This window comes from Molothrus ater, chromosome 4 (assembly GCF_012460135.2).
Source record: "Molothrus ater isolate BHLD 08-10-18 breed brown headed cowbird chromosome 4, BPBGC_Mater_1.1, whole genome shotgun sequence".
NCBI classification, from domain to species: Eukaryota; Metazoa; Chordata; class Aves; order Passeriformes; family Icteridae; genus Molothrus; species Molothrus ater.
Genome location: NC_050481.2, coordinates 70,803,421 through 70,826,934, shown reverse-complemented (window position 1 = coordinate 70,826,934; position 23,514 = coordinate 70,803,421). Strand labels below are relative to the sequence as shown.

Genomic DNA, 23,514 nt, shown 5'->3' with positions numbered 1-23,514 from the left:
TCCATCCATCCATCATCCATCCGTCCATCCATCCATCCATCCATCCATCCATCATCCATCCATCCATCCATCCATCCATCCATCCATCCATCATCCATCCATCCATCCATCCATCCATCCATCCATCCATCCATCCATCATCCATCCATCCATCCATCCATCCATCCATCCATCCATCATCCATCCATCCATCATCCATCCATCATCCATCCATCCATCATCCATCCATCATCCATCATCCATCCATCCATCCATCCACCATCCATCCATCCATCCATCCATCATCCATCCATCCATCCATCCATCCATCCATCCATCCATCATCCATCCATCCATCCATCATCCATCCATCCATCATCCATCCATCCATCCATCCACCCATCCTGTGGCTGCTGGGCAAGAAGGGAGTTGTGCCCCTGGCCACTGTCCCAGCTGCAGCCCCCGGGGTGTCCCTGGCACAAGGGGTGGGGTTTAACCCTGTGGGCACCAGCTGGAGAGCTGTGGCCACTCCTGCCACCCTCTGTTCCCCTCTGTGGCTCCAGCAGCTGCTCGCTGTGGCCAGTGCCTTTGCAGGAGGCTGGGTCACGTCCCCTTTCCTTCCTTCCTGGAGTGGTGGCCCTGCTGGGGGAGCTGTGGCTGCTCCCACTACAGGCACTCCTCGGGGTGTGCTCAGGCACCCCCTGCTGCTCTGGGATGCTGAGTTTTCCCTGCTGTGGCAGCCCCACAGAGGCTGGGATATTTGAGCTCCTCATTTCTGTCATCAGCATCTTCCCCACCCATGAGAGCCCTGCCCAGCCCACCCTACCCTTCCACCCGGGGTTTTGGGGACAGATCTCCTCTCTCCAGACCAGAGCCTCACAGAGACCGTTCCCCACTGTCTCTGCCCAGTGGAAACCCTCGGTGTTCCCAGTTAACCTGCAGAAAGCAATGGGAGGGATGCCTGAGCAGCCCCCGCTGCGGGGTGCAGGGCTGGGCACTGATTTGAGTCTGGAGCACCTCAGGGAACCCCAAACAGAGGGAAATCCAGGGAAAACAGCTGCCCCCTCCTCATTCTCATCCTCCTCCAGAACAGAAGCGCACAGGCGGGAGAGGATGTAACAAAAATAGCGTCTCCTTGGAATTTATTGAATTCTCCTTAAATACAGCCGCTGCTCCCCTCGCCGTTTCCACACACCCGAGCTCCCCGCGTTCAACGGAATGGTTAAAAATAGAAAAGCTGGTGCTACCCAAACCCTACCGAGGGAGGGAGGAGAGGTGGGCAGGGGCTCAGTGCTGGGACGGCGCCCCCGCGCTCCGGGCTCACAGGAACCAGAAGCATTTGCGCCGCGATTTCTTCACGTCCAGCTTTGCCGGCAGCCTCGACACGGGCGACGGCTCCTGCCTGGGCGGTGAGGGGGTCCCCGCCGCCCCCAGCGCCACCCCCGCCGCCCCCAGCGCCGTCGGGGGGGAGCTCGGCCCCGCGTCGCCCTCGATGTGGCTCAGCACCCGCTGGAAGCGACCTTCCTGCTGTCGGAAATCGTGCTCCACGCTGTGGCACGCGGGGACCGTGTCAGAGGGCAGCGTGGGTGGCATCCCCTTGTCGCAGCCCCCCCATCTGCCACAGCCCCCAAACACCGTCCTCGGGCAGCTCAGTGTCCCCAACACAGCCCCCGTGTCCCCAGCACAGCCCCTGGGGCGCTCAGTGTCCCCAGCACAGCCCCCGGGGAGCTCAGTGTACCCAACACAGCCCCCATGTCCCCAAAAATGGCCCTCGGGCAGCTCAGTGTCCCCAGCACAGCCCCTGTGTCCCCAAACACAGTCCCTGGGCAGCTCAGTGCCCCCAGCACAGCCCCCGGGGAATTCAATGTCCCGCAGCCCCGGGTGTCCCCGCAGCCCCCGGTGTCCCCGGTGTCCCCGCAGCTCCCTGTGGTGCGGGCTGGCTGCCGGCAGCCTCGAGCTGCGCTGTTCCCTCGGGCGGAGAACGCGTCAATCTCCTCGCACCAGCCACGTCCCATCGCATCAGCGAGGTGACACCGAGTGTGCCCGGGAACGACCACGTGGCGCTGCCACCCCGCACACGGGGAGCGCCCCGCGAGCCCCCCCCCCGGCGTGCTGACACCTCCTGTCACCTCCCCTGGCGAGGACAAGGAGTGTCCCGGGCATTTCTGGAGAACAGGGTGAGGGGGGCAGAGCAGGGAGCAGCCTCAACTCCCCTGCAGTGACACAGGGAGGGGATGGCCCTGCTGTGGGAGCCTGAGGTGGGACAGGGCCGGGCAGGTCTGATCCCTCCATGGGCCATCCCTGGGGTCTGGTGCTGGGGGTGCTGCCCCTGCTCCCTCTCCCTGTGTCCCCCCAGAGCCTCTCCTCATCCCTTGGGTGGCAGCGAAAGCCACGGTGAGTCCCCAGAGGCCATTCTGGGGAGCCACCTCCCCCAGATGTGACATCTGTGCCGCTGCCATGGTGCCTGGAGACAGGCTCGTCAGGCCTAATTAGCCTGAAGTCGCCCAAGAGCTACAGCAGGGGAGTGTGGAGCAAGTGTGGGGAGCAGGAGCGCTGAGGCAGCACCGCCACTGAGCACAGGGACACGAGGGAACCCCAGGTGGGCACCCCCAGCCTGAGGTGCCCCAAGGAGGGGGCACAGTGCTCACAGAGCATGGCAGGGCAGTGGCACAGGTGCACCACGGTGACCAGGCACCACAGAGCATGGCTTGGGACCAGCTCACCGTGTCCTACACATCCCAGCGCTAACAGCATCAGCATCCCCTAATTAACAGCAAATGGGGACACACCTGGCCAGCCACCTGCACTGCAGAGGGGACAGCCAGAGGGACAGAAGGACACCCAGGGGTGCTTGGAAGGGCAGAAAGCTTTAACAAAACTGCAAGCCTCCCATTTTCCCCAAAGACAATGCTGGGAGGGCATGGGATGCCTTTTCCCACACCCCAGCTGGGATCTGAGGAGAGAGTGCAGCAGAGGGAGGGGATTCCACACCCTGGCCCAGAGCCAGTGCTGGGGAGCAGAGCCCGGGCCCTGTGTTCCCAAACCATAGTGAGGGGCAGGAGCCCATCTGCAGCATCTGTGCAGAGCTGGCACAGGGACAACAGGATGCAGGCTGGATTTGGAGCGAGCCCACGCAGCAGCCACTAGCGAGGCTTCCCCGATAGATTGCTGCTAAAGGAGAGAAATGCTCTGCCATGGTGCCAGAGCAGCCCCTTCCAGATGCTGCTCCTCCATGGAGACCACCCTGGCTGATCCTGATCTGCAGGGAGGGAGGGAGGGACAGACCCAGCCCAAAAGTGCTCTGTGTGTGGTGCCCCCAACACGGGGACAGGAGGTGTGAGTTTGGCTGTCACCATCCCTGCTGCCTCACAGCCAGGGGAGAGGTCTGGGGGTGCAGGGAAGCAGAGCCCAGGGGGTGCTCAGAGCTCAGGGCTCAGGGCTCAGGCCCTCACCTGTAGATGATGCAGGCACAGTCCCGGCAGGTCCCGCAGTTGGCGATGTCCTGCCCGGTCCGGTACGAGTGGCGCCTGTGACAGAGATGTGCCGTGAGCCTGGGGCCCTGCTCTGCGTCTGCCCGAGTCCTCTGCTGCCCCTGTCCCACCCCAGCAGCCAGGACTCTCCTCCCTGGATCCCAGCTCCTTTTCTCCCTGGCATTCAGACCCTCTTCTCCCTGTATCTCCTCCTGAATCCCAGCTCCTCTTCCTCTCTGGGATCCCCCCTCCTGAATGCCACACCCTTTCCTCTCTGGGATCCATCTCCTCTCCTCCCTGGATCCCACCCCCTCTCCTCTCTGGGATCCATCCCCTCTCCTCCCTAGATCCCAATTAATACCAACCCAGGTGCTTCTCTGATGGGATCACACCATTGCTGGGCACTGTGGCACCCCCAAACCCTTCCTGCTGTGTCCTCCCCTCCCATCCCCATCCCAGTCCTCAGCATGCCAAGGCTCCCCACACCTCTCCCCACACGTGGTGCCATGGAGGGAGCACAAGGCACGTGGTGCTGCCCTGGCACAGCCGTGCCCTGGCAGATGGGCACAGGAGATGCTCCAGACTCATCTCCAGCCTACGCCAGACTCGGAATTTATCTTTTTGATGTTTTTCTACCAGAGCATCCTTCTCCTCCTCCAGGAAGGTGCACAGGGCTTGGATTAAGCTGATTCCTGCCCAGGCTGAGCTCATGCTGCTGCATCCTCCCCCCTCTCCACAGAAGGGGTCTTCACCCCACATCTCGCTGCTGCTGGTGCCAGACCCCAACCCTGAGACACCCTGATCCCAATGGCTGTACTGGGGTCCTCCTGCACCCCAGCACTGCTGGTCCCTGCTCATTCTGCTCTGCCCAAGAGGAGCCCTGTGAATGCTTTTGGTCCCTTTGGGGCACCTTCAGGGCTGTGGATTTTGGGGGCACAGCTGACAGAACATGTCCCACATCCACATCACATTTCCTCATTGAAATCTTCCTCCTGTTACTCGACCTTGACCACGGTTGTTCTCAGCCCTCAGAAACTGGGTCTGTGAATGCACCAAATTACACATTGCAATGGGGATTTATTCTGCCAGCACCTGAATTAGATCATGAGGCCCTTTATACATATATATATATATATATATGTGTGTGGTACGTAAATGTGTGTGTGCCTGCAGCTCTGGCGTTGTACAACAACCCCCCTCTGCTGGGAGAGCTCATCCTGGGATACTCTTTCATGTTTTACATGTATAATTTTTTGTGGGATGTTGCTGGTGGTCGGTGCCAGGATGTCTCAGGGCTGGTGGTTCTGCTCCGGTGTGCAGTGAGCACCTGGGATCTGACCTGTGGCAAACGAGGCTCTGCTGTTCTGCAGCACAAGGACACCAGGATAATGTTTGGGGTGATTTCCTATCCCTGGATTTTTTATCTCTGGGTGTCCTGTTTGCTTGTTTGACTGTAACTGTAAATGGAGTTGAGGTCCTAATTAAGGTGTCCCAGACCCTTGAGGGGTCCCTCTCCACTGACAGCGCTCCAGGGGTGGGACAGGGGCAATGGGGACAATGTTCCCTGCGCTTTACTCACAGACAAAACCATCTGATTTAATGGATGGATCTGGGCATCAGGCACAAGCCCCAGAGATTTTATAGGAGGATGCCAGGCCTGGCATCTCTTAGGGTTTTGTTGGTTGCCCTTGTGGGAGATGAGTTTGGATCATTTCAGCTTCAGGCCACGGTGGGCTGACCTAGAACACCTTCCTCACCTTCCTCTATCTGGCAAATCTGCCTGGGAGGCCAAGGAATGCAGGCCTGGGGAACTCCCTGCCCCTGGGAGCAGGCCCTGGGCAGGGCAGGATGGGGGTGCTGAGCACCTCCCTGGGATGCAGCCAAACCCATCATCCATGGGGGCACCAGCCATGGATTTGTGCCAAAGGAACCTCCAAGGACGGGGCAGGGATGGGGTGCCTGGCTAAGCCTGCTGTTGGGATGTGACATTCTAGATCCCTGCTCCCAGTGACCAATGGAGAAATCAGCAGAGCCAGGCAGGAACCCAGCACCCCCTCATCCCCCATCCCTGGGCACATGAGGCCTCTCAGCAAAACCTGGAGCCACGAGCACATGGACAGCAGCTCTGAGTTTCTCAGTCCTTCAGGAGGCAGCAGCAGCATCCAAATCTCTGTCAGGGTCCCCCATCCTCCATCCCCAGCCCCGGGGGCATTGTCCCCACAGCCCCCCCCCACTCTGTCCCCTCCTACTCACCCATCCCGCTGCGCCTCCTTCTTCTCCAGGTCCTGGATGACGTCCAGCAGCACCCGGATGGTTTGCTGGCTGGTCTCCAGCACCCCTTCCAGGGACTGCAGCTGGGAATGCAGGTCCCCCTGCTCCCCGGGCCCCCGGGGGCCCTCTCCCTGAGATGTCCGGGCGTCCTCAGCCCTCGCTGGTGGTCCCACGGGCCCCTTGGCCACCACCACCAGCTGCAGAAGGTCCTGGACGTGGTGCAGCGTCTCGGGCTGCTCAGCGGCAGGGCGGGGCTGGCCGTGCCGGGGCGGCTCCGCTCGTGTCCCCACGCTGGGGCCCTGTGGGGCCGTGGGCGGCGGCTCCCCGGGCCCCTCGGGTCCTGCCCAGCCGTGCCCGGCTTGGGCGGCACGGGGCCGGCTGCAGGTGCCGGGGGTGGCCGGTGTCTTGTCCGAGCCGTGCCAGCCCGGTGGTGCCGGTGGGACGGGGGCTGGCGAGGCGCAGCAGGGTCCCCCCCAAATGGCAGCGCAGAGCTGGTGCTGGGGGGCCGGGGGGTCCCGCGGGGGGGTGCCCTGAGGTGGCTGCCGGAGGGGGCCGTGGGTGTCCGTGGCGGGGACGGGCTGCCGCCGCTGCGGCGAGGGCTGGCACGGGGGGCGGCCGCAGGGCAGGCTCCGCTCCGAGTCGCTCCGGCCGAGCCCCCGGTGCTCGGCGGGCGGCCGGGGCTGGCCGCAGGGCACGGAGGCCGGGCGTGGGGTGACCCCCTGGTTGCCCCGGGGGCTCCCGCGGAGCTGGGCGCAGGCTGGGGGTGGCGGGCAGGGCTCGGGGGTGCAGCTTTGCACCGGAGGGGCGCAGCGGGCAGCGGGGCACCCGGCAGTGCCCTGGTAAGGGGGAGGGGGGTCCCTGGGTGGTGGCGGCGGCGGGGTGCGGCGCGCCTTGGCGTGCTGGGCGAGGGCAGCGGTGCGATCGTGGCCGGGGAGGCCGCCCGGGCCCCGTGGGGGCACGGCCCAGCCGGGCACGGTGGGCACGGCCGCTGCCGGGCACCGGGCGCTCGCCGCGGCGGGCGGTAGCGCATCCTCCGCCACATCGCAGACGCTCTTGCTGCGGGGCTGGGGGGCCGGGAAGGGCTTCTGGAGGCTGGGGGAGGTCTGGATGGCGGTGCTCATGCACGCCTTCCTGGGCATGGGCAGCGTCAGCGAGCCCGGCTGCGCCTGGGGCCAGCTGCGCCGCGAGGCACGGAGAGCCGCCGGCTCAGGGGGGTCCCTGGGGGGCGGCGAGGCACGTGGGGTGTTGTGGCCGGGACCGGCCGCGGGCCCGGGGCTGTCCGCCCGCCCCGCGCCGGCCTCCACCAAGTCCTTGAAGCGGACCTGCTGCGTGCGGTTGCGCCGGCGCTTGAGGCGGCTCTCGATGTCGGGCGAGTCGCGGTTGAGCAGCACCGAGCGCACCGTCATGGCTTTCTCCTGGCCGCCCTCGCCGGCGGGGGCCGGGCCGGGCACGGGCTCACGGCTGACCATGGCTCAGGGCCGCGGGGCCGGAGCCCTGGGCTGCGGCCGTTCCCCGGAGCTGCTGGGCCGGCGGGCAGCCTCATCCCGCGCCGCCACGGACGGGGGATGCTGGGCGGGAGGCGGGCGAGGGGCCGCAGGGCATCGCTGCCCGCCGCCCGGCCCTACAGCCCCCGGCGCGCCGCCCCGACGGCCGAGCCCGGCTCCGCCGCTCCCCGCCGGCGCCCGCAGCCGCTCATGGTCCCGCCGCGGCCGCCCGGGCTCAGCGCCGCCCGCTGCGGGCCGCCCGGTGCCCGCCGTGCCCGCCCATGGCTCCCGGACCTGCGGGGACAAAGAGAGGTGCGTCAGAGCCGGCCACGCCACCGCGGCCCCCGAGGACACGAGTGTCCCCGTGGAAGTGCTGGCCTCTCCCGGCTCGGCTCCCTCCCAGCCCACCATCAGCAAACGCGAAGAGACAGGCTTTGATCTGCGGCGCTGCCTCCTCAGCACAAAGGGAGAAGGGAAAAGAAAGCCCTTTAGCATAAACACGTTCCGAGTTCACAGCTCAAATCAAGCAGAAGCGGCTGTTAAAAATAGCTCTGCCTCGCCAGGGCTGGTGCCTCGTGTGCGGGAGGGCAGGGCAGGGGCCAGGGCAAGGGGCTGCTGTCCGTGAGGGACGGACAGACGGACGCGAGGCACCCGCTGGGCACGGGCTCCAGCTCTGCGGGGATGGGCAAGGCGTGGGGCACCCATCCAGCACGGGACATGGCGGGATGGGCATGGGGTCCCCATCCTGCCTGGGGCATGGCCAGGGTGACACAGGGGACGTGTCACGGGTGGTTGTGGCCGGACTGGGCACCAGAGGTGCTGGCTGGGCTGCAGGCATGTGGGACCAGCTCTGTGAGCAGTGGCGAGACAGTGGCTTGGGGACACGGAGCCACTTCAGGCACATGGGAACGAGCAGGAGGGAGAACCTTCAGTGAGGCCGGGGGATGTCCCTGACTCCAGCAGCGCTTCACAGGCGGCACAGGGGCAGGACCCGGGGTCACAGGGGGGATTGCACCCAGGGATTGCATCCCTGCCGTTGTCCCTGTCCCTGCCATTGTCCCCGCACGGCCCTGCAGGGCTCCCGCTCCCCACAGCTGCAAGGGGAACCCCTCTGCTGCCCCGTCCCTGCCGTGCCCCCAGCACCCAGCCCCGCCGGCCCCTCACGCTGCCCGGGCACCAGGAGCACGGGGCACACCGGGAGCCCAGCCGGGACGTCCCGGGGCTGCAGGGGAGGCCGTCGGCTCCTTTTGGGCCGCAGCCAAAACCAGAGATTCCAGCCGCAGCGAGCAGCGGTTCAGCTTTGTCGCACCACACCGTGTCCCGTGTCCCCCATCCCCAGAGCACAGCCCGGTGCTCCCGCACACCCAGGCAGGAGCCTCGCTGTCTCCGCAGCCTCCCTGCCCTCACTGCGGACGGACACACGGCTCAGACACCCCCCTCCCCCGGTCCCCTCCCTGTCTTGCCTTGTTCCTGCTGGCACGAAGCGCTGACTCAGCAGAGGAGCCCGGAGTCCTCAGCGCCGGCACGGCCAAACTTCCAGCGCTGCCCAGGCCGGCGGTGAGCGCTGCCCCAGCGGAGCCGGGGGTCTCCGAGCCCTCCCCGCGCCCACCCCGGCCCCGCACGCCCCGCTCCGGGTTCGTCGGGATGCTGCTCCACGCGCCGCCCGAGCTTGGAGCCGTGCCCAGACACCCGGAGATGTCTGCGAGGCAGGACGAGACGAGGGACGGGATGGGGCTGCTCGTTAGTATGGACAGCAACAGGCGGAGCAGCGAGCTGGAGGAGCGAGCTGGCTGGGGCTGCAGCCAGAGGCGCCCGTCCTCGCTTCAGCCCTCCCGGCCCGGGGCACCCACGCTGGCCTGGGCACCGCCTGTCGCGATATCCGCGATATTTGAGCCACCCTTGAAGCCCCGTCACGGACGTGGGGTCACCTCTGTCCCTGTGCCAGAGCTTGGCATGCCCGGCAGCAAAGGGCAACGAGGGAGGGCACAGGGAGCCGCTGGCCACATCTGGAGCCCAGAGGAGCCCGAGTGTGCCAGCCTGCTCCAGAGGGCCCTCGATGGGTGCTGGGAAGGGCTCCGAGCGCCGGGCACGGGGCAGGAGCGCGGCTGGCACGGTTTAAAAGCAGGAGCAGCCCCTGTGATGCTGCGCCGGGGCCCGGGGCGAGCCGTGGCTGCCGCAGCGTGGGACGGGGCCGGTCCCCTGCCGACGCAGCAAACGCGGCGCTGTCACTCAGCGGGGCCTCGCCGGAGCACCCTCGGCCCTCCCGAACCGCCGGCAGATCAGAGACGAGCCACAAGGACAAAGGGAAGCCTATAAATTATACATGGAGCAACTCCGTTTGGGAACACTTGCGAGGATGTCAAAGAGCCGCGCCAGGACCCTCCCACGCATCCCTGCGTTTTCTCCTCCGTGCTGTGCTTGGGTTTAGTGCCCCGCTCGGGCGCTGTTTGCAGCACACCGGCATCCCCGGGCATGGATAATGAGCCCCGCTGTGGGGGGGGTCAGGATGGTCCAATCTAGGGTCTGATGGACCCTCCTGGGCTGTCCCTGAACCCGAGGAACTCACTCTGCTGCTGGCTCCAAAGGACATCTCAGATGCACCTGGCACCCAGCACTTCCCAGCCACTCTCAAGCTCATTGACTGGGCAATGGTGCCCAGCACCTCAATCCTGGGGCTGCTGGAGCCCCTCCAAGGTCCTGAGCCCACCACAGCCCCTTCTGGGGTCTACTCCAACAGGACCCCAGAGCTGTGGTCACTCCTCCCTCCAGGAGAAACCTGAAGCCAAAGCAGGAGCCCGGGCGCTCCACTCTGCTGGACACCAGGATCCTCCTTGGACTCATCATTGCACAGCGACCTCAGGAGAGCCCAGTGGGTGGGACAGGGAGCCCCAGAGCCCTGCGCGGTGATCTGGGGGATGCAGGTGGGCTGGAACCGCCCAGGGGATGGGCTTGGTGCCTGACTAATCCCCTGTGAAGGAGGGCAGCGTGAGGCAGCCACGCCAGGCAGCACGGGGCTGGGCAGAGCACGGCTCATCAAACCCATTTGCTGCTGCCGGGCTTGATGAGGTTCCAAGTTTGGTCAGGGGAGGTAAAAGCCTCGGCAGAGCACACTCGGATTTCTGTGAGGCATTTGACATTTCGATGAAGAAAGCAGGATGATCCCAAAAGCAAAGTGGCACGCTTGAAGTGGGTTAAAAGCAGCTCAGCAGCACGTCTCTGCTCGTAACCATCCCACGGCCCTGAGCACAGAGGGAAACTGAGGAAAGGGGAGAAAATGAAGAGCAAGGAAGGAAAAAGGCCGGTTCAGAGGAAGGCAGGGGGCATGGAGCACAGAATGTGCCGGATGGGGCTCTGAGTGGCAGCTCCAAGCTCTGTTCATGGCAGCTGGAAATGCATGTTGGCATGTCAGAGAAGCAACTTCCTTAAAAAGTGAGGCCAGCTGGCACAGGAACAGCTTGGAAAGGTTTTGCACAATGGTGGACCCTCCATCTCAGTAATTTTTTTAAGGTCTGAGTGGTTTTCTTCTCTGGTTCCTATGGGAAATCCAGGCACATGTATAAAGTGAGACAGCAAATCACATGGGGGATGTACAGGTGAAAGCAGGTGATGCCACTGTGACATGCCATGAGCTCTGCTGGATGCTCACACGCTTGGGAATGATCTCTCCTCTGCTGAGTGATCCCAGGAGCTGAGGAAACATCAGGAATCTCTTCTCATGGACACCCCTCAGAGAGCCCCAGCACTGGGTTTCTCTGGCCACCATGGGTGGTGGATTTTGTGAATAAGAGGCACTAAACCTGCTGGGTTTGCAGAGGACGTCATGGGACACATCTGTGATGCTGCAGGGCTGCCCTCAGAGGTCAGAGCCCTGCTTCTCACTGCCCTGACTGTAAAGTTACCTGGCAGCTTCAGCCCTTTCTCCACCTATCCTCTCCTTCACCCTTGCTGGTAATGCCGTGGAAGAGGGAAAAACGAGGCAGACACATAAATCTTCTCCTCAGGACACAGGAAGCCAGGAGATGAGATTTATGAGGGAGGAAGTCAGGTTCTCCTGGAACCACAGAGGAGAGGAGTGAATGACCCAGCTCTGCTGGCAAGGTAGTGCCTTTGTGGGGCAGCACGTCTGATTTTCCTGATCTGCAGAGGGGACAGAGGTGCTGCTGGCTGTGGACTGGGGCAGCACTGGAGGATGAGCTCTGGAGGGGCAGGAACCAGGCTCATGACACATCAGAGCAGAGCCTAATCCTGCCTTGGCTCTGGGAGGACTCGAGGCGTTTGTTCTCGGATCAGTGCATGCGTGGGACTCGAGGATGGAGGACTTGGAGCAGCTCCTGGGGCAGCTTGCACACCCCAAATCTGCTTCCTCGCTGAGGAAGCTCCACCACGAAGCCAGCTCATGCCCTGCCCTCATGCTTCTCTTCTTGGAGGCTCTTCCAGAACCCGGCTGCTGGGAGCCTCCCAGCCTTTCTCATTTCCTGCAGGCACTTAATCACACCCGTTTCCATCCCACTGTACTCGTGCCAACCGAGCGCTTCCGCTCAAGCCGCTCTTCTCCCTCCTGTGCTCAGCCCTCACAGCCCCCAGCAGGGAGAAACCCCTTCTCCAGCCACATTCCCAGTGCTCTCTGAGTCCAGCTCAGCTCCTGTCCCCAAGGCCAGCTCGCCATGTCCCTGAAGGACCTCGCAGTGCTGGCCCCCTCCCTCTCAGCAGCGCTCCAGGCTCTGCTCGAGCGTCACTGTGTCTCCCCCAGGAGCCCTGGGCTGGCCTGGCTGAGGGCACAGGAGTTGTCCCTGCCACCAGGGCTGTGCCAGGGGTGGCTGTGCCCCTCAGCCCTGCCCTGAGCATTGCCCAGGGGTGCTGGGAGTGGCACGTGGGTCCCAGCACCAGCGGTGGCTCACAGGAGCGAGGGCTCCGCACTCATCCCTATGTAGGTCACTGGCTGGAGTGCTCTGAGGGAACATCAGTCACTCTCCCAGCCACGGGGCTCAGGAGGAGGCTCTGGCACCCAGCCTGGCCAGGGGGCCCCCAGCACCCACCTCCCCATGGCACCAGCACCCACGGCCACCCCACAGGCTCCTCTCTGGGGCTCCCGGCTGGCCTGGCCACACGTGCCATGGCTCATGCCCCTGGTGGCATGGAAGGGATCCCGCGGGCTGGGGAGGGAGCAGTGACATCCTCCCAGCACGCTGAGGTCACCAGCCCTGCTGCCATCGCTCCCCTCTGATGTGGATGCGCTGCTGCTGCAGATGGAGCCGCGCACGGGCAGGAGATGGAGCACAAAGGCTCTGCACGAGCCTTCAGAAGCTGCAGAAGCCAAATGATTCCTGTGTCTCCCGTGGATGCTAACAGGGCTGTCATGGCAGTGGTGGCTCTGCTCACTGTGCTACCTGCTGGCGTTCCCACCTCTCTGCCAGGCAGAGGAGCTTTGCTATCGCTGCTTTAATGAGACACGAAGAGGTAGAGTGACCTGCCTGCGGGAGCAGCTCAGGAGGAGTTTGTTCTCTGTCCCGAGGCTTCCCTGGGCTCATCCAGGGAAGGAGCAGCAGGCAAGCATCCCTGGAGCTGCTGCTGGCAGGAGAGACCACCCCGGGAGGAAGAACACCCTGCTTCCTTCCCACTGAATGGGCTTTGGGCAACACCATCCTCCTCCTCCTCCTCCTCGCCCTGGGTGGCTACACGGGCCTGGGAAGATGCTTGTGATGGAGATCCAGCCCAGAGAGCTCGGCTGGTGGCCAGCACCAAACCCCAGGGCTCTGTTGGCATCTCCAGCACGGGCTGGTCCTGCAGCAGGGACAGGACAAGGGAAGTGGGACACGGCCCAGAGACTTTTGGCGCAGGAGCCCCAGCTCATCTGCAGACCCCCACAGCCCTGTGCTCTGCAGGAAGGATGTCTCAGCTCTGGAGAAGGGCTTGGGCACCCATCTGGAGCCCCCCTGCCCCAGCGTGCAGAGCAATCCCTGGGCCAGGGGACCCTGGGTGGCAAAGGCTCCGTGGGCTCCCTCGCAGGCCAGAAATGGCATCAGAAAGCCACCAACTGTCCCCAGAGCACACTTCTGGAAAAAGCTGGGAAGGCTCCACCGCCCAGCAGTTCCTGCACTGCCCCAGCTGCCCCTGCACACCCCGGTCCAGGCTCGGGGGGCTCGGTCCTGGGTGCAGCAGGGAGCCCCTGGGGCAGCCCCCAGCCACGGTGGCAGCAGCCAGCAGCACGGCCTCTGCAGCTGCAGCTCCCAGCACGGGCAACGTCCTTCCAGAATACAAATCCCTGCCTTTAAGTGCATTCTCAATGCCATCGAGCAGCCCGCCCCCCTTTATCTCCGTGCGCTTTAGACAACACTGGCTACCGGGGGAGTTTGGGAATTAGCGAGTGTTCTCCTCCGCCTCGTGCCTCAGTTTCCCCACCACGGAACAGCCCGGACCATACGGAGCAGCTCAGCAAACAGGGGAGGCAGGCTCTGCCCGCGGCGCTGGGTAGGACCGGAGGAGTGTTGTTAGCAGGGACAGGAATAGACCCGCTCATTATCTGTGGCCTCTGGATGCCACCATGCTATTAAGCAATTACAGTAATTATCATTTGTAAAGAAGACAACCTCAGTCCAAAGGAGCTCCTGCCACCAAATCCACCCCGCTCCTCCGAGAGCGCCGGAAGGACGAACGCTCCCTGCGGACAGGGGACACGGGGAAGGGCCGGAGGTGCCATCCCCAGCCGAGGGTCCCCCCCGCCGGACAGGGGACACGGGGAAGGGCCGGAGGTGCCATCCCCAGCCGAGGGTCCCCCCCGCCGCTCCCGGCCCCGCTCCTCGGGCAGCACCGGCCGGAGGGAGCGCAGCCGGTGGTCCCCGCGTCCCCCGGCGCCGCGGCTGTGCCCAGGGGCTCATTCCCGAGCCCGGAGCTCGCTGCTGGCCCTGGGCACGCCGTGCCCCTCGGAGCGAGCAGCTGACACCGATGTCCCCGTATGTCCCCGCGCTGGCACAGCCGGGGCCCGCTGGTTACTCATTCGTGTCCACCTCGTGCTCCCGGCACCAAAGCGGCTCCGCGGAGACCTCGGCCCCTCTCCCGCACCGCCCTCGGCAGCCGCGGCTCCGGCGGGGTTTGTGCGCGTTCCCGCGGGGAGGATGGGGACCGGAGCACCCCGGGAGGGACCGGAGCACCCCCATTCCGCGGGACTGCCCGGGGCTCGCTCCGGCGGACACAAGGCCTTGGGCGCGGAGCTGCCGGGAGCAACGTGGGCTGAATCCCTCCAGCCCCGGCCGGCGTCACCGCGGCGCGCGGTACCGAAAGTGACATCCCTGGATCTGCGTGTGCGTGTGTCACCCGGCACAGCCCCGGCTGACGGACGCGTTCCGAACGAGGGGGAGCGGAGATGAGCCCGCCCGGGGGCCCCCAGCAGCGCGGGGACCACGGGCCGGGGCGGACAGGGCGAGGCTGCGGCAGCGCGGAGCAACGTGGGGGTCTTCGGCCCCTCTAACACGGCAGCTCCCACCACAGATGCTCCTCCATAGGCTACGCACCGTGCCACCGTTCCGGCACGGCTGTGTCCCCCAGAGACCCCCGCCACGGTTGCCGGTGGCCACCGGCTGGGCACCCTCGGTGCGGGGTGCCCGGCGTAGGGGGCTCGGTGCGGGGTGCTCGGCGCACGGTGCCCGCCGGAGGATGCTCGGTGCGCGGTGCCACCGTCCCCGTGCCTCCCGCAGTTCCCCGGGCAGCTCCTGCTCGCCGGGAGCAAAGAGGGGAGGACAGGGAGGTGCCGCGACCCCCGGGGATCCGGGGACACCGAGGATCCCCCTCGCCAGCCCAGCTCGGCTCCTCGCCCCCGGCCCCGCCGGCCCCCGCGCATCCCGCGGGCCGAGGGTCCCCGCACCGCTCCCGCGCCCCCGGGGTCCCCGCACCGCCGCGCAGTCCCGGTTTCGGGGCTCCCCGCACCGCGTCGCCGCTCCTGGCCCGGGGTTCGCACGCCCCGGCCGCGGGGCCGCTCGGGGTCCCGGTACCGGCCGCAGGGCCGATGCCCGCAGCACCCGGTCCGGCCGCCGCCCCGCTCCCCGGCCGAGCCTCCTCCCCATCCCGCCCGGTACCTGGTGCTCGGCGGCAGCGGCGGCGGCGGCGCGGGTCCGGCAGCGGCGGGCGCGGGGCTCGGCGGGGCGGGGCGGGGCGGGGCGGCGCGCGCTCGCCGGTACCGGGGCGGAGCCGGCGGGGGCGGAGCGGGGCGGGGGGCGGAGCCCCGGGCATGGGGTGCGCGCCCGGGAGCCGAGCCCCGGAGCCCGGGAGGAGTCGCGGTCCCGGCACCGGGCGGGGACCCCGGTGCGCCCCTGGTGCTGCTGAGCGGGGCGGCCGCGGGGCTGAGGCACCACGCGGATTCCCGGAGGAGCGGGAGATTTTGGGGTTTGCTTTGCACAAGAGAATTCCCTGGAATTCCCTCGTAGAGACGGAAAACCTCTCGCAGCCGGGGCTGGCTGGCCATGGGCGCTCGTTGCTCACCCGCGGCAGCCCTCGGTGGGCTCCGCCCCATCCCGGGGAGATCCCGGGGCTGCCCCCGGGCTGGTGGTGCGAGGCTGGAGCCCTCGGTCACCAGCAGCGGTCCCACCCCTCCCCGAACACTCCGCTTGGGTGTGCTGTGCTTGGCCTGGGGCTGCCATGGGGAAATGGCAGTGCGGGAATGCTCCGCTGGAATCCAGGAGGGAGCTCCGGCAGTGCCCGAGCTGCCAGGGATGGAAGGGCAGCCGCGGTGCCCAGAGCCCGGTGCTGCCCTCGCAGGGCTCGAGCACGGCACTCTCTGGGCATGGGTTGGCACCTGAAGTCACCCTCGAAACTCCATCAGTGCCACAGGGGCACAGCAGGGCCATCACTGCCCCTGAGCATGCCAGACCATGCTCTTAGCCCAGGAATTGCTGCCTTTTCCCGCAGTTTCCAGCCTTGGGAGTGTCTCTGGGACAGCTTTTGGGCATCATCCTGCTCGTGCACACTCCACTTGTCCTGCTGCAAAGCTGAAGCCTCCTGGAGTGGAGCCAAGGGCTGAGTTTGGGACCCTGCACTGGAGACACTCCAGAAGGAACCTGCTTGCCACTTTCAAAATGCCCTTACACTCACAGATGGCCTTAAATGATCTCTCAGAAATGACAGAGGTGCTTCAGCACCACTCTGTAATTACACCTGCATCCCCCTGGCACCGTGGTGGGTGCAGGAGCCCTCCCATCCCTGCAGTGGGATACACATGAAGGGGCCAGGAGAAGGGAGCTGGGGAAGAGGAGGGTGGAGGTGAACAGAGCCCAGGGCAGTTGGGGCTGTGGGTTATGAACTGACTGGAGCTGCAGGACCCAGCAGGGCCTGAGCAGCTCCTGTCCCCCAGAGCCACTACGTGGCCTGCATGGCCACCATCCTGAGCCAGATGGACAAGGACCACTACAGCACCTACATCCAGGCGTTCCCCTCCCGGCCTGAGCTGATGGTGAGTGCAACATGGGGCCCCCTGGCACCAGCGCCTCCCTCACAGCATCCTCCGGAGGGCACTGCAGCCCAGCACGGCTCCTGACCTCTCTCCCTCCCTTGCAGGACTTCCTCATGGAGACTTTTATCCTTTTCAAGGACCTGATTGGGAAGACGGTGTATCCTGGTGACTGGGTGGTGATGAACATGGTGCAGAACCGGTGAGAGGCCGGGGAGGGACCACAGGGGGAGGCTGGGGTGGCTATGAGCACCTGGGGTGCTGTGGGGTGTGGTGTTTGTGAGGGTTCCCAGGACGAGGTGAGAGATGAGAATTTGACTCCTTGTTCTAAGAAGGCTGATATATTTATTATTATATTATATTATATTATATTATATTATATTATATTATATTATATTATATTAATATTATACTACATTATACCATAATATAATTATATTAATGCTATACTAAAACTATACTAAAGAAAGAGAAAGGGTACATCAGAAGGCTTAACAAGAATGAAGAATAAAAACCTGGGACTGACTCAGAGTCTGGCACAGCTGGCCGTGATTGGCCATTAAGAAAAAACAATTCACATGAAACCAATCAAACATTCACCTGTTGGTGTAAACAATGTCCAAGCAGCAAACACAGGAGCAGCAATCAGATAATTATTGTTTTCATTCATCTCTGAGGCCTTTCAGCCTCCCAGGAGAAAATGCTGGGCAAAGAGGATTTTTCAGAAAATATCATGGTGACAGCGGGGCAGGTGGACTCTGGGCGTGCAGGACTGGGGTGCTGGACAGTGTTTGGGGGGCAGAAAGGACCTCCCCCCTCTGTGTGACGGTGGTGGGCACAGCAGGCTGGGCACGCTGGTGCTGCCCTCACTCAGTGCCAGGGCTCACTGTCCCCAGGGAGTTCCTGCGTGCCATCAACCACTTTGCCACCACCTTAACCGAGATGTTCCTGAGCAACAGCGACTTCGAGCTGCAGGTGGGTGGGCGCTGCCTCAGTCCGGGGGGGTCAGGAGCAGACCCCACTGTGCCACCCAGCCTGGCACTCATCCATCCCTCTGCTTCCACCGCAGCTTTGGAACAATTATTTCCACCTGGCCGTGGCTTTCCTCACCCAGGACTCGCTGCAGCTGGAGAACTTCTCCCCGGCCAAACGCAACAGTATCCTGGCCAAGTGAGTCCCTACCTCGGTGACAGGGATTTTGGGATGAGCCAGCTGGGCTGGGCACACCCGGGGCTGCAGAGCGATGCTGAGTGCCCTTTGTCCCCGCAGGTACGGGGACATGAGAGCCACCATCGGAGCATCCATCCGGGACATGTGGTACAGCCTCGGTGAGCCACGCTGCGCAGGGATGGATTTTGGCTCTCCGTGCCCAGAGTGGGTGTGGCGAGCGGGGTTTTGCTGCTTTGGGCGTGGATCTGCCCTCCCAGCCCTCCCTGTCCTCCCAGGCCAGCGCAAGATCGAGTTCATCCCGGGCATGGTGGGTCCCATCCTGGAGATGACGCTGGTGCCGGAGCTGGAGCTGCGCAAATCCACCATCCCCATCTTCTTCGACATGATGCTGTGCGAGCACCGCCTCAGCGGCACCTTCAGCCGGGTGAGGCCCGGGGTGGGCTGGGAACCACCCACGGCAGGGGAGTGGCCTGGTCTGGAACCTTCTCTTTGGGATGGCCTCTGGGGAGGGGCTGCCCCAAGCTCAGCCCATCTCCGTCCGCTTTGCAGTTTGAGGATGAGATCCTGCGCAGGCTGGACAGCGAGGTGGAGGGCGGCCGGGGGGACGAGCAGTACATGCAGCTTTTCAAGAGCATGTGAGTGTGCAGTGACATCCCTGCCACCTTCTCCCTTTTGCTGTCACCATTCCCTGCCATCCCACTGCTCCTCACGCTGTGCCCTGGCCCGGAGTGTGCCAGGGGGAAAGGGACCAGCGAGGAGGGAGCCTGAGCACCACCGTGTGCCCCCTGCACATCTCTGCTGGCCCAGCCAGCCTGCCCCAGGTGCTACCTCTGCTGCAGGTGATGCTCCTGTCCCTGGTGACACCTCTGCCCCAGGAATTACCCTTAAGTGATACTTAAGGGTAATTAATAAGGAATTTTGCCATAAGTGATGCCACTGCCCCAGGTGACATCTTTGCCCCAGGAGCTACCTCTGTCTGAGGTGATACCACTGCCCCAGGTGTTACCCCTGCCCCAGATGTATCTCAGCGCCAGGAGTCCCCCCTGCCTCAGGTGATGCCCCTGCCCCAGGTGTTATCTCTGCCCCAGGTGTTATCTCAGACCATGAGTTACCCCTGCCTCAGGTGATGCCCCTGCCCCAGGTGTTATCTCTGCCTCAGGTGTTATCTCAGACCATGAGTTACCCCTGCCTGAGGTAATGCCTCTGCCCCAGGTGTTATCTCTGCCCCAGGAATTGCCCCTGTCCCAGGTGTTATCTCTGCCCCAGGAGTCACCCCTGCCCCAGGTGATGCCCCTGCTCTGCCCAGGCTTTGTCCTTGCCCTTTGCTGCTGGGCAGGGCATTGATGGGAGCACAGCAGAGCTGGCTGGGCAGTGGGACCTGTGCCTCCCTCTCTTCCCCAGCCTGCTGAGCTGCTGCCAGAGCCACCCCGAGCTGGCCAAGCCTGGAGAGGACTTTGTGAGGCTGGTGAGTGAGCTCCTGGAGCGGCTCCTGGACTACAGGGCTGTCATGAACGACGAGAACAAGACCTACAGCATGAGCTGCACTGTCAACCTCCTGGTGAGCACCTGTGCCCTGCTCCAGCTCCCTGAGGCTGGCAGGGCTCATCCCATGCCCCAGCTCCCTGGGGCAACCAGGGCTTGTTCCCGTGCTCCCCCAGGTGCCCAGGGCTTGTCCCTGCATCTCCCCAAGTCCCCAGGGTGCCCCTGGCACAGCAGAGAGGAGGTGCACGTGGTGCCAGAGCTGGCATCTCTTGGGATGTGCAGCTGTGTGGGCCATGGCCAACCCTGTGTGGGGACGGTCCTGGCAGCACTGTGACCCAGAGGGTGGCAGTGTGAGGGGCTGTGGCATGTGCCATCCCTGGGGCCACTCAAACAGCCTCATCTGCCTTTCCACAGAACTTCTACAAGGAGATCGACCGCCAGGCCATGTACATCAGGTGAGCACAGCCCTGGGATGCCCGGCAGCACCTGGGCTGGGGGCTCCTGGCCATTCCCAGAGGGATGGGCTTGGCAGAGCGGCCTGAGGGGCAGGGTGATGGTGCTGTCTCCCCCACACGTGGCTCTGTCACCGCCAGGTACCTGTACAAGCTGAAGGACCTGCACATCAGCTACGAGAACTACACGGAGGGAGCCTACACGCTGCTGCTGCACGCTCGGCTGCTCACGGTGGGCACGGGGGGCTGGGGGGGCTGGGAGGAGGGGGCAGCCCCGTGGCCTTGGTGTGACAGGTCCCCAATCCCTCGTGCAGTGGTCAGAGGAGTCAAATGCAGCCCCTGTGCCGGGCCCACACGGGCTCCACCTGCACACTCAGCGCCAGCTGAAGGAGGCTCTGTACAACCAGATCATCGAATACTTCGACCAGGGCAAGGTGAGTGTGGCCCCTACAGACCCTGCAGCCTCTGAAACCCCAAAACTGGAGGGAGCTGGGCTGGCTTAGGGCAAGCCTGGCCCCCTTGCCACCAATTTCGCCCTGTTTCATGCTCCCAGATCCCATTCTCAGCACAGCCCCTCACTCCCCATTGCTGCAGAAGGGCTGGAGCTGTCCTGCAGTGAGTCTGGATGGTTCACCCCACAGCCACTGTCCCTCATCCCATCCCTGTCCCATCCCTGTCCCATGCTGTCCCATCCCAGCCTGGGTCAGAAGCTTGGACATCTCTGGACAAAGGCTTGATGGGGTCAGCTGGGGGCTCCAGGGCTGGGGATGGTGGGAAGCCAAGTTCTTCTGCTGCCCACCAGTCCTCACAGGAGAGCCCTCTCCCCCTCCTCACAGGGGCCAGGGGTGCAGCTGGTCCCTGCTGGAAGCCCCTGGTGCCCCCTTCCCCAGTTCACCCTGCACTGGGGGGCCCTGTCCTGGCCCCTCTCTCTCCTCCAGATGTGGGAGGAAGCCATCCACATCTGCAAGGAGCTGGCAGAGCAGTACGAGAGCCACGTGTTCGACTACGAGATGCTGAGTGACATCCTGGTGGGTGCCTGGCTGGGCTGGGGGTGCTGCTCAGCCAGGCAGGGGGGAATGGGGGGTCTGCAGGGCCCCCTCCTGCCCTCATCCTGCCCCTCTCCTCTGCAGCAGCGAGAAGCCAAGTTCTATGAGAAGATCCTGAAGGTGCTGCGGCCCAGCCCGGATTACTTTGCCGTGGGGTACTACGGGCAGGGCTTCCCCACCTTCCTCAGGGTAAGCAGAGCCAGGAGCAGCTCCAGAGCTGCCACCTCCATAGGCAGGGAGCCTCCAGAGCTGCCACCTCCATAGCCAGGAACCATTCAGAGCTGCCACCTCCATAGGCAGGGACCATCCACAGCTGCCATCTCCATAGCCAGGGAGCCTCCACAGCTGCCACCTCCATAGCCAGGGACCATCCAGAGCTGCCACCTCCATAGCCAGGGACCATCCACAGCTGCCATCTCCATAGCCAGGGACCATCCAGAGCTGCCACCTCCATAGCCAGGGACCATCCACAGCTGCCATCTCCATAGCCAGGGACCATCCACAGCTGCCATCTCCATAGCCAGGGAGCCTCCACAGCTGCCACCTCCATAGCCAGGGACCATCCACAGCTGCCATCTCCATAGCCAGGGAGCCTCCACAGCTGCCACCTCCATTGCCAAGGAGCCCCACTCCTCAGTGGTGTGCACCTGGACGTGGAGCTGAGCACCACAACTCTCTGAGTGTCACCATCCAGCCTGTTCCTCACCCAGCATCTGTCCCATCCAGGGGACATCCCAGGGTCAGATGGTTTGCACAAGTCCAGTCACTCTCCCTCCATCCCCACCCATGCTGCCACACCCTTGTAGAAGCCACCAGATTTGTCACAGAGGATTTGTCCTTAGTGACATTGCTTGGCTGGCACCAACCCTGATTCTCCATGTGCCTTCTTTCATTTTTCTTCTAGTTCTTGGGTTTGGGGAGATATTTTTTCCCAGATGGGGGGTGTCTCATCACAGCATCCCAGTGCTCTAGGGCTTGCTGGCCCTGCTCTGTGGCACAGGGATGAGCTGTCACCTTCCTGCCCTGCAGAACAAGATCTTCATCTACCGGGGCAAGGAGTACGAGCGGCGTGAGGACTTTGAGATGCAGCTGCTGAGCCCCTTCCCCAATGCTGAGAAGCTGAAGAGCACATCCCCCCCTGGCCAGGACATCACAGACTCCCCAGGGCAGTGTATCCTCTGTGTGCACTGGGACAGGCATGAGGGTGGTGGTGTTTGAGGGTCCCCAGGGCAAGGGAAGAGATGAGAATTTGACTCCATGTTTCAGAAGGCTAATATAATATAATATAATATAATATAATATAATATAATATAATATAATATAATATAATATAATATAACATAACATAATATAATATAATATAATATAATAATACATTACACAAGTGTATATATAATACAATATAAATGTAAATATTGTATTATATTATATTATATTATATTTACACTTGTGTAATGTAATATAACATTATATTACTATTATATTACTATTATATTATATAGTATATTATGTATATATTATATACTATATTATATATAGTATATAATATATATTTAGTATATTTATTTAGTATTTATTATAGTATATAATATATAATTATATATTATATTATATACTATATTATATAGTATATAATATAGTCATATTATGTTATGTTATATTATAAATGCTATACTAAAACTATACTAAAGAAAGAGAAAGGAGACATCAGAAAGCTAGAAAGGAATGAATAATAAAATCTTGTGACTGACCAGAGTCCCGACACAGCTGGACAAGGATTGGTCATCAAGTAGAAACAATCCACATGAGACCAATCCAAGATGCACCTGTTGGTAAAGCAGCTCCAGACCACATCCCACAGCCATCAGATAATTCTTGTTTACATTTCTTTTCTGAGGTTTCTCAGCTTCTCAGGGGGGAAATCCCAGCAAAGTTGTTTTTCAGAAAACGTGTCAGTGACAGCTGGGAGCGTGGCTCGGTCTCTGTCCATCCCTCTCCATGTGGCAATCCCTTAAATGCCTCTCTGTCCCCCTGGGGCTCACCCTGGAGGGCTCTGGAGCCCTGTCCCCAGCAGCCCTGCCCTGCACAGTGCTCCTGTGCTCCTTCACTCCCCCAGACATCCAGTGCTTCACCGTGCAGCCGGCGGAGGAGGCCAAGGTCCGGCTCAAGGGCCGCAGCATCCCGGAGCAGATCACCAAGTGAGTGCCCGCACAGAGCCCCTGCTCTGCTCCCTGGGGGTGGTGGGACACACTGGGGGTCCTCTCTCATTTCTGTCCCTTCCCTCCCCACAGCTTCTACAAAGCCAACCACATCCAGAGGTTCAGCTACTCACGGCCTTTCAAGAGAGGCCCGAGCGATCCCGACAATGAATTTGCTGTGAGTTCCAGGACCCTCAGCTGGGGGGGCCCTGCAAGGACCTCAGGGTCCCTGGTCCTGTGCCCATGGAGGTGGGAGCCCCCCATGCCATGGGGCAGCCAGGGCTGATGGGAGAAGGGTGGGGAGTGACTGCTGCTCTTGCCACAGAACATGTGGATTGAGAGGACAACCTTCAGGACAGCCTATCCCCTGCCTGGCATCCTGCGCTGGTTCGTTGTCATCTCCACTGAAACGGTGAGGAGGGGCCTGGGGGGCTCTCCAGGACGCTGGGGGATGCTCCAGCCCTGCCAGGAGCTCAAGCTGGGGATGGGGAAGGTGTCCTGCCTGTGCCATGCTCCATGGGCAGCA

The 23,514-nt window shown here is 62.7% G+C and overlaps 2 protein-coding genes across 2 annotated transcripts in view; one reads left to right on the top strand and one right to left on the bottom strand.

Annotated features, from left to right (window-relative positions):
- LOC118686309 (dedicator of cytokinesis protein 2-like) overlaps positions 1–23,514 on the top strand; it is a 52,227-nt gene that overhangs the window by 23,115 nt on the left and 5,598 nt on the right. The window contains exons 29-45 of the mRNA XM_036382459.1: positions 16,545–16,643; positions 16,748–16,842; positions 17,537–17,615; positions 17,710–17,810; positions 17,910–17,968; positions 18,086–18,234; positions 18,360–18,445; positions 19,212–19,368; positions 19,707–19,747; positions 19,886–19,976; positions 20,059–20,178; positions 20,683–20,772; positions 20,875–20,979; positions 21,820–21,961; positions 22,907–22,988; positions 23,082–23,166; positions 23,314–23,400. Of these exons, the coding sequence (XP_036238352.1) occupies positions 16,545–16,643; positions 16,748–16,842; positions 17,537–17,615; positions 17,710–17,810; positions 17,910–17,968; positions 18,086–18,234; positions 18,360–18,445; positions 19,212–19,368; positions 19,707–19,747; positions 19,886–19,976; positions 20,059–20,178; positions 20,683–20,772; positions 20,875–20,979; positions 21,820–21,961; positions 22,907–22,988; positions 23,082–23,166; positions 23,314–23,400 (1,668 nt within the window). The remainder of the gene's footprint in view (positions 1–16,544; positions 16,644–16,747; positions 16,843–17,536; positions 17,616–17,709; positions 17,811–17,909; positions 17,969–18,085; positions 18,235–18,359; positions 18,446–19,211; positions 19,369–19,706; positions 19,748–19,885; positions 19,977–20,058; positions 20,179–20,682; positions 20,773–20,874; positions 20,980–21,819; positions 21,962–22,906; positions 22,989–23,081; positions 23,167–23,313; positions 23,401–23,514) is intronic.
- On the bottom strand, positions 1,096–7,401 carry LOC118686307 (INSYN2B protein-like). Its single transcript, XM_036382456.2, has 3 exons — positions 5,703–7,401; positions 3,432–3,506; positions 1,096–1,528 (listed from the first exon to the last, which is right to left on the bottom strand). The coding sequence occupies exons 1-3, from the start codon at positions 7,187–7,189 to the stop codon at positions 1,300–1,302; spliced, it is 1,791 nt and encodes a 596-aa protein (XP_036238349.1). The 5' UTR covers positions 7,190–7,401; the 3' UTR covers positions 1,096–1,299.

What these genes read in the sequence shown, in the direction of transcription:
- LOC118686307 (XM_036382456.2), bottom strand. Translation starts at nt 7,189, where the DNA reads ATGGTCAGCCGTGAGCCCGTGCCCGGCCCGGCCCCCGCCGGCGAGGGC. An exon ending in AAGGAGGCGCAGCGGGATGG is followed by an intron (nt 3,507 to 5,702) that starts GTGAGTAGGAGG and finishes TCTCTGTCACAG; the next exon opens with GCGCCACTCGTACCGGACCG. An exon ending in TGTGCCTGCATCATCTACAG is followed by an intron (nt 1,529 to 3,431) that starts GTGAGGGCCTGA and finishes CGCGTGCCACAG; the next exon opens with CGTGGAGCACGATTTCCGAC.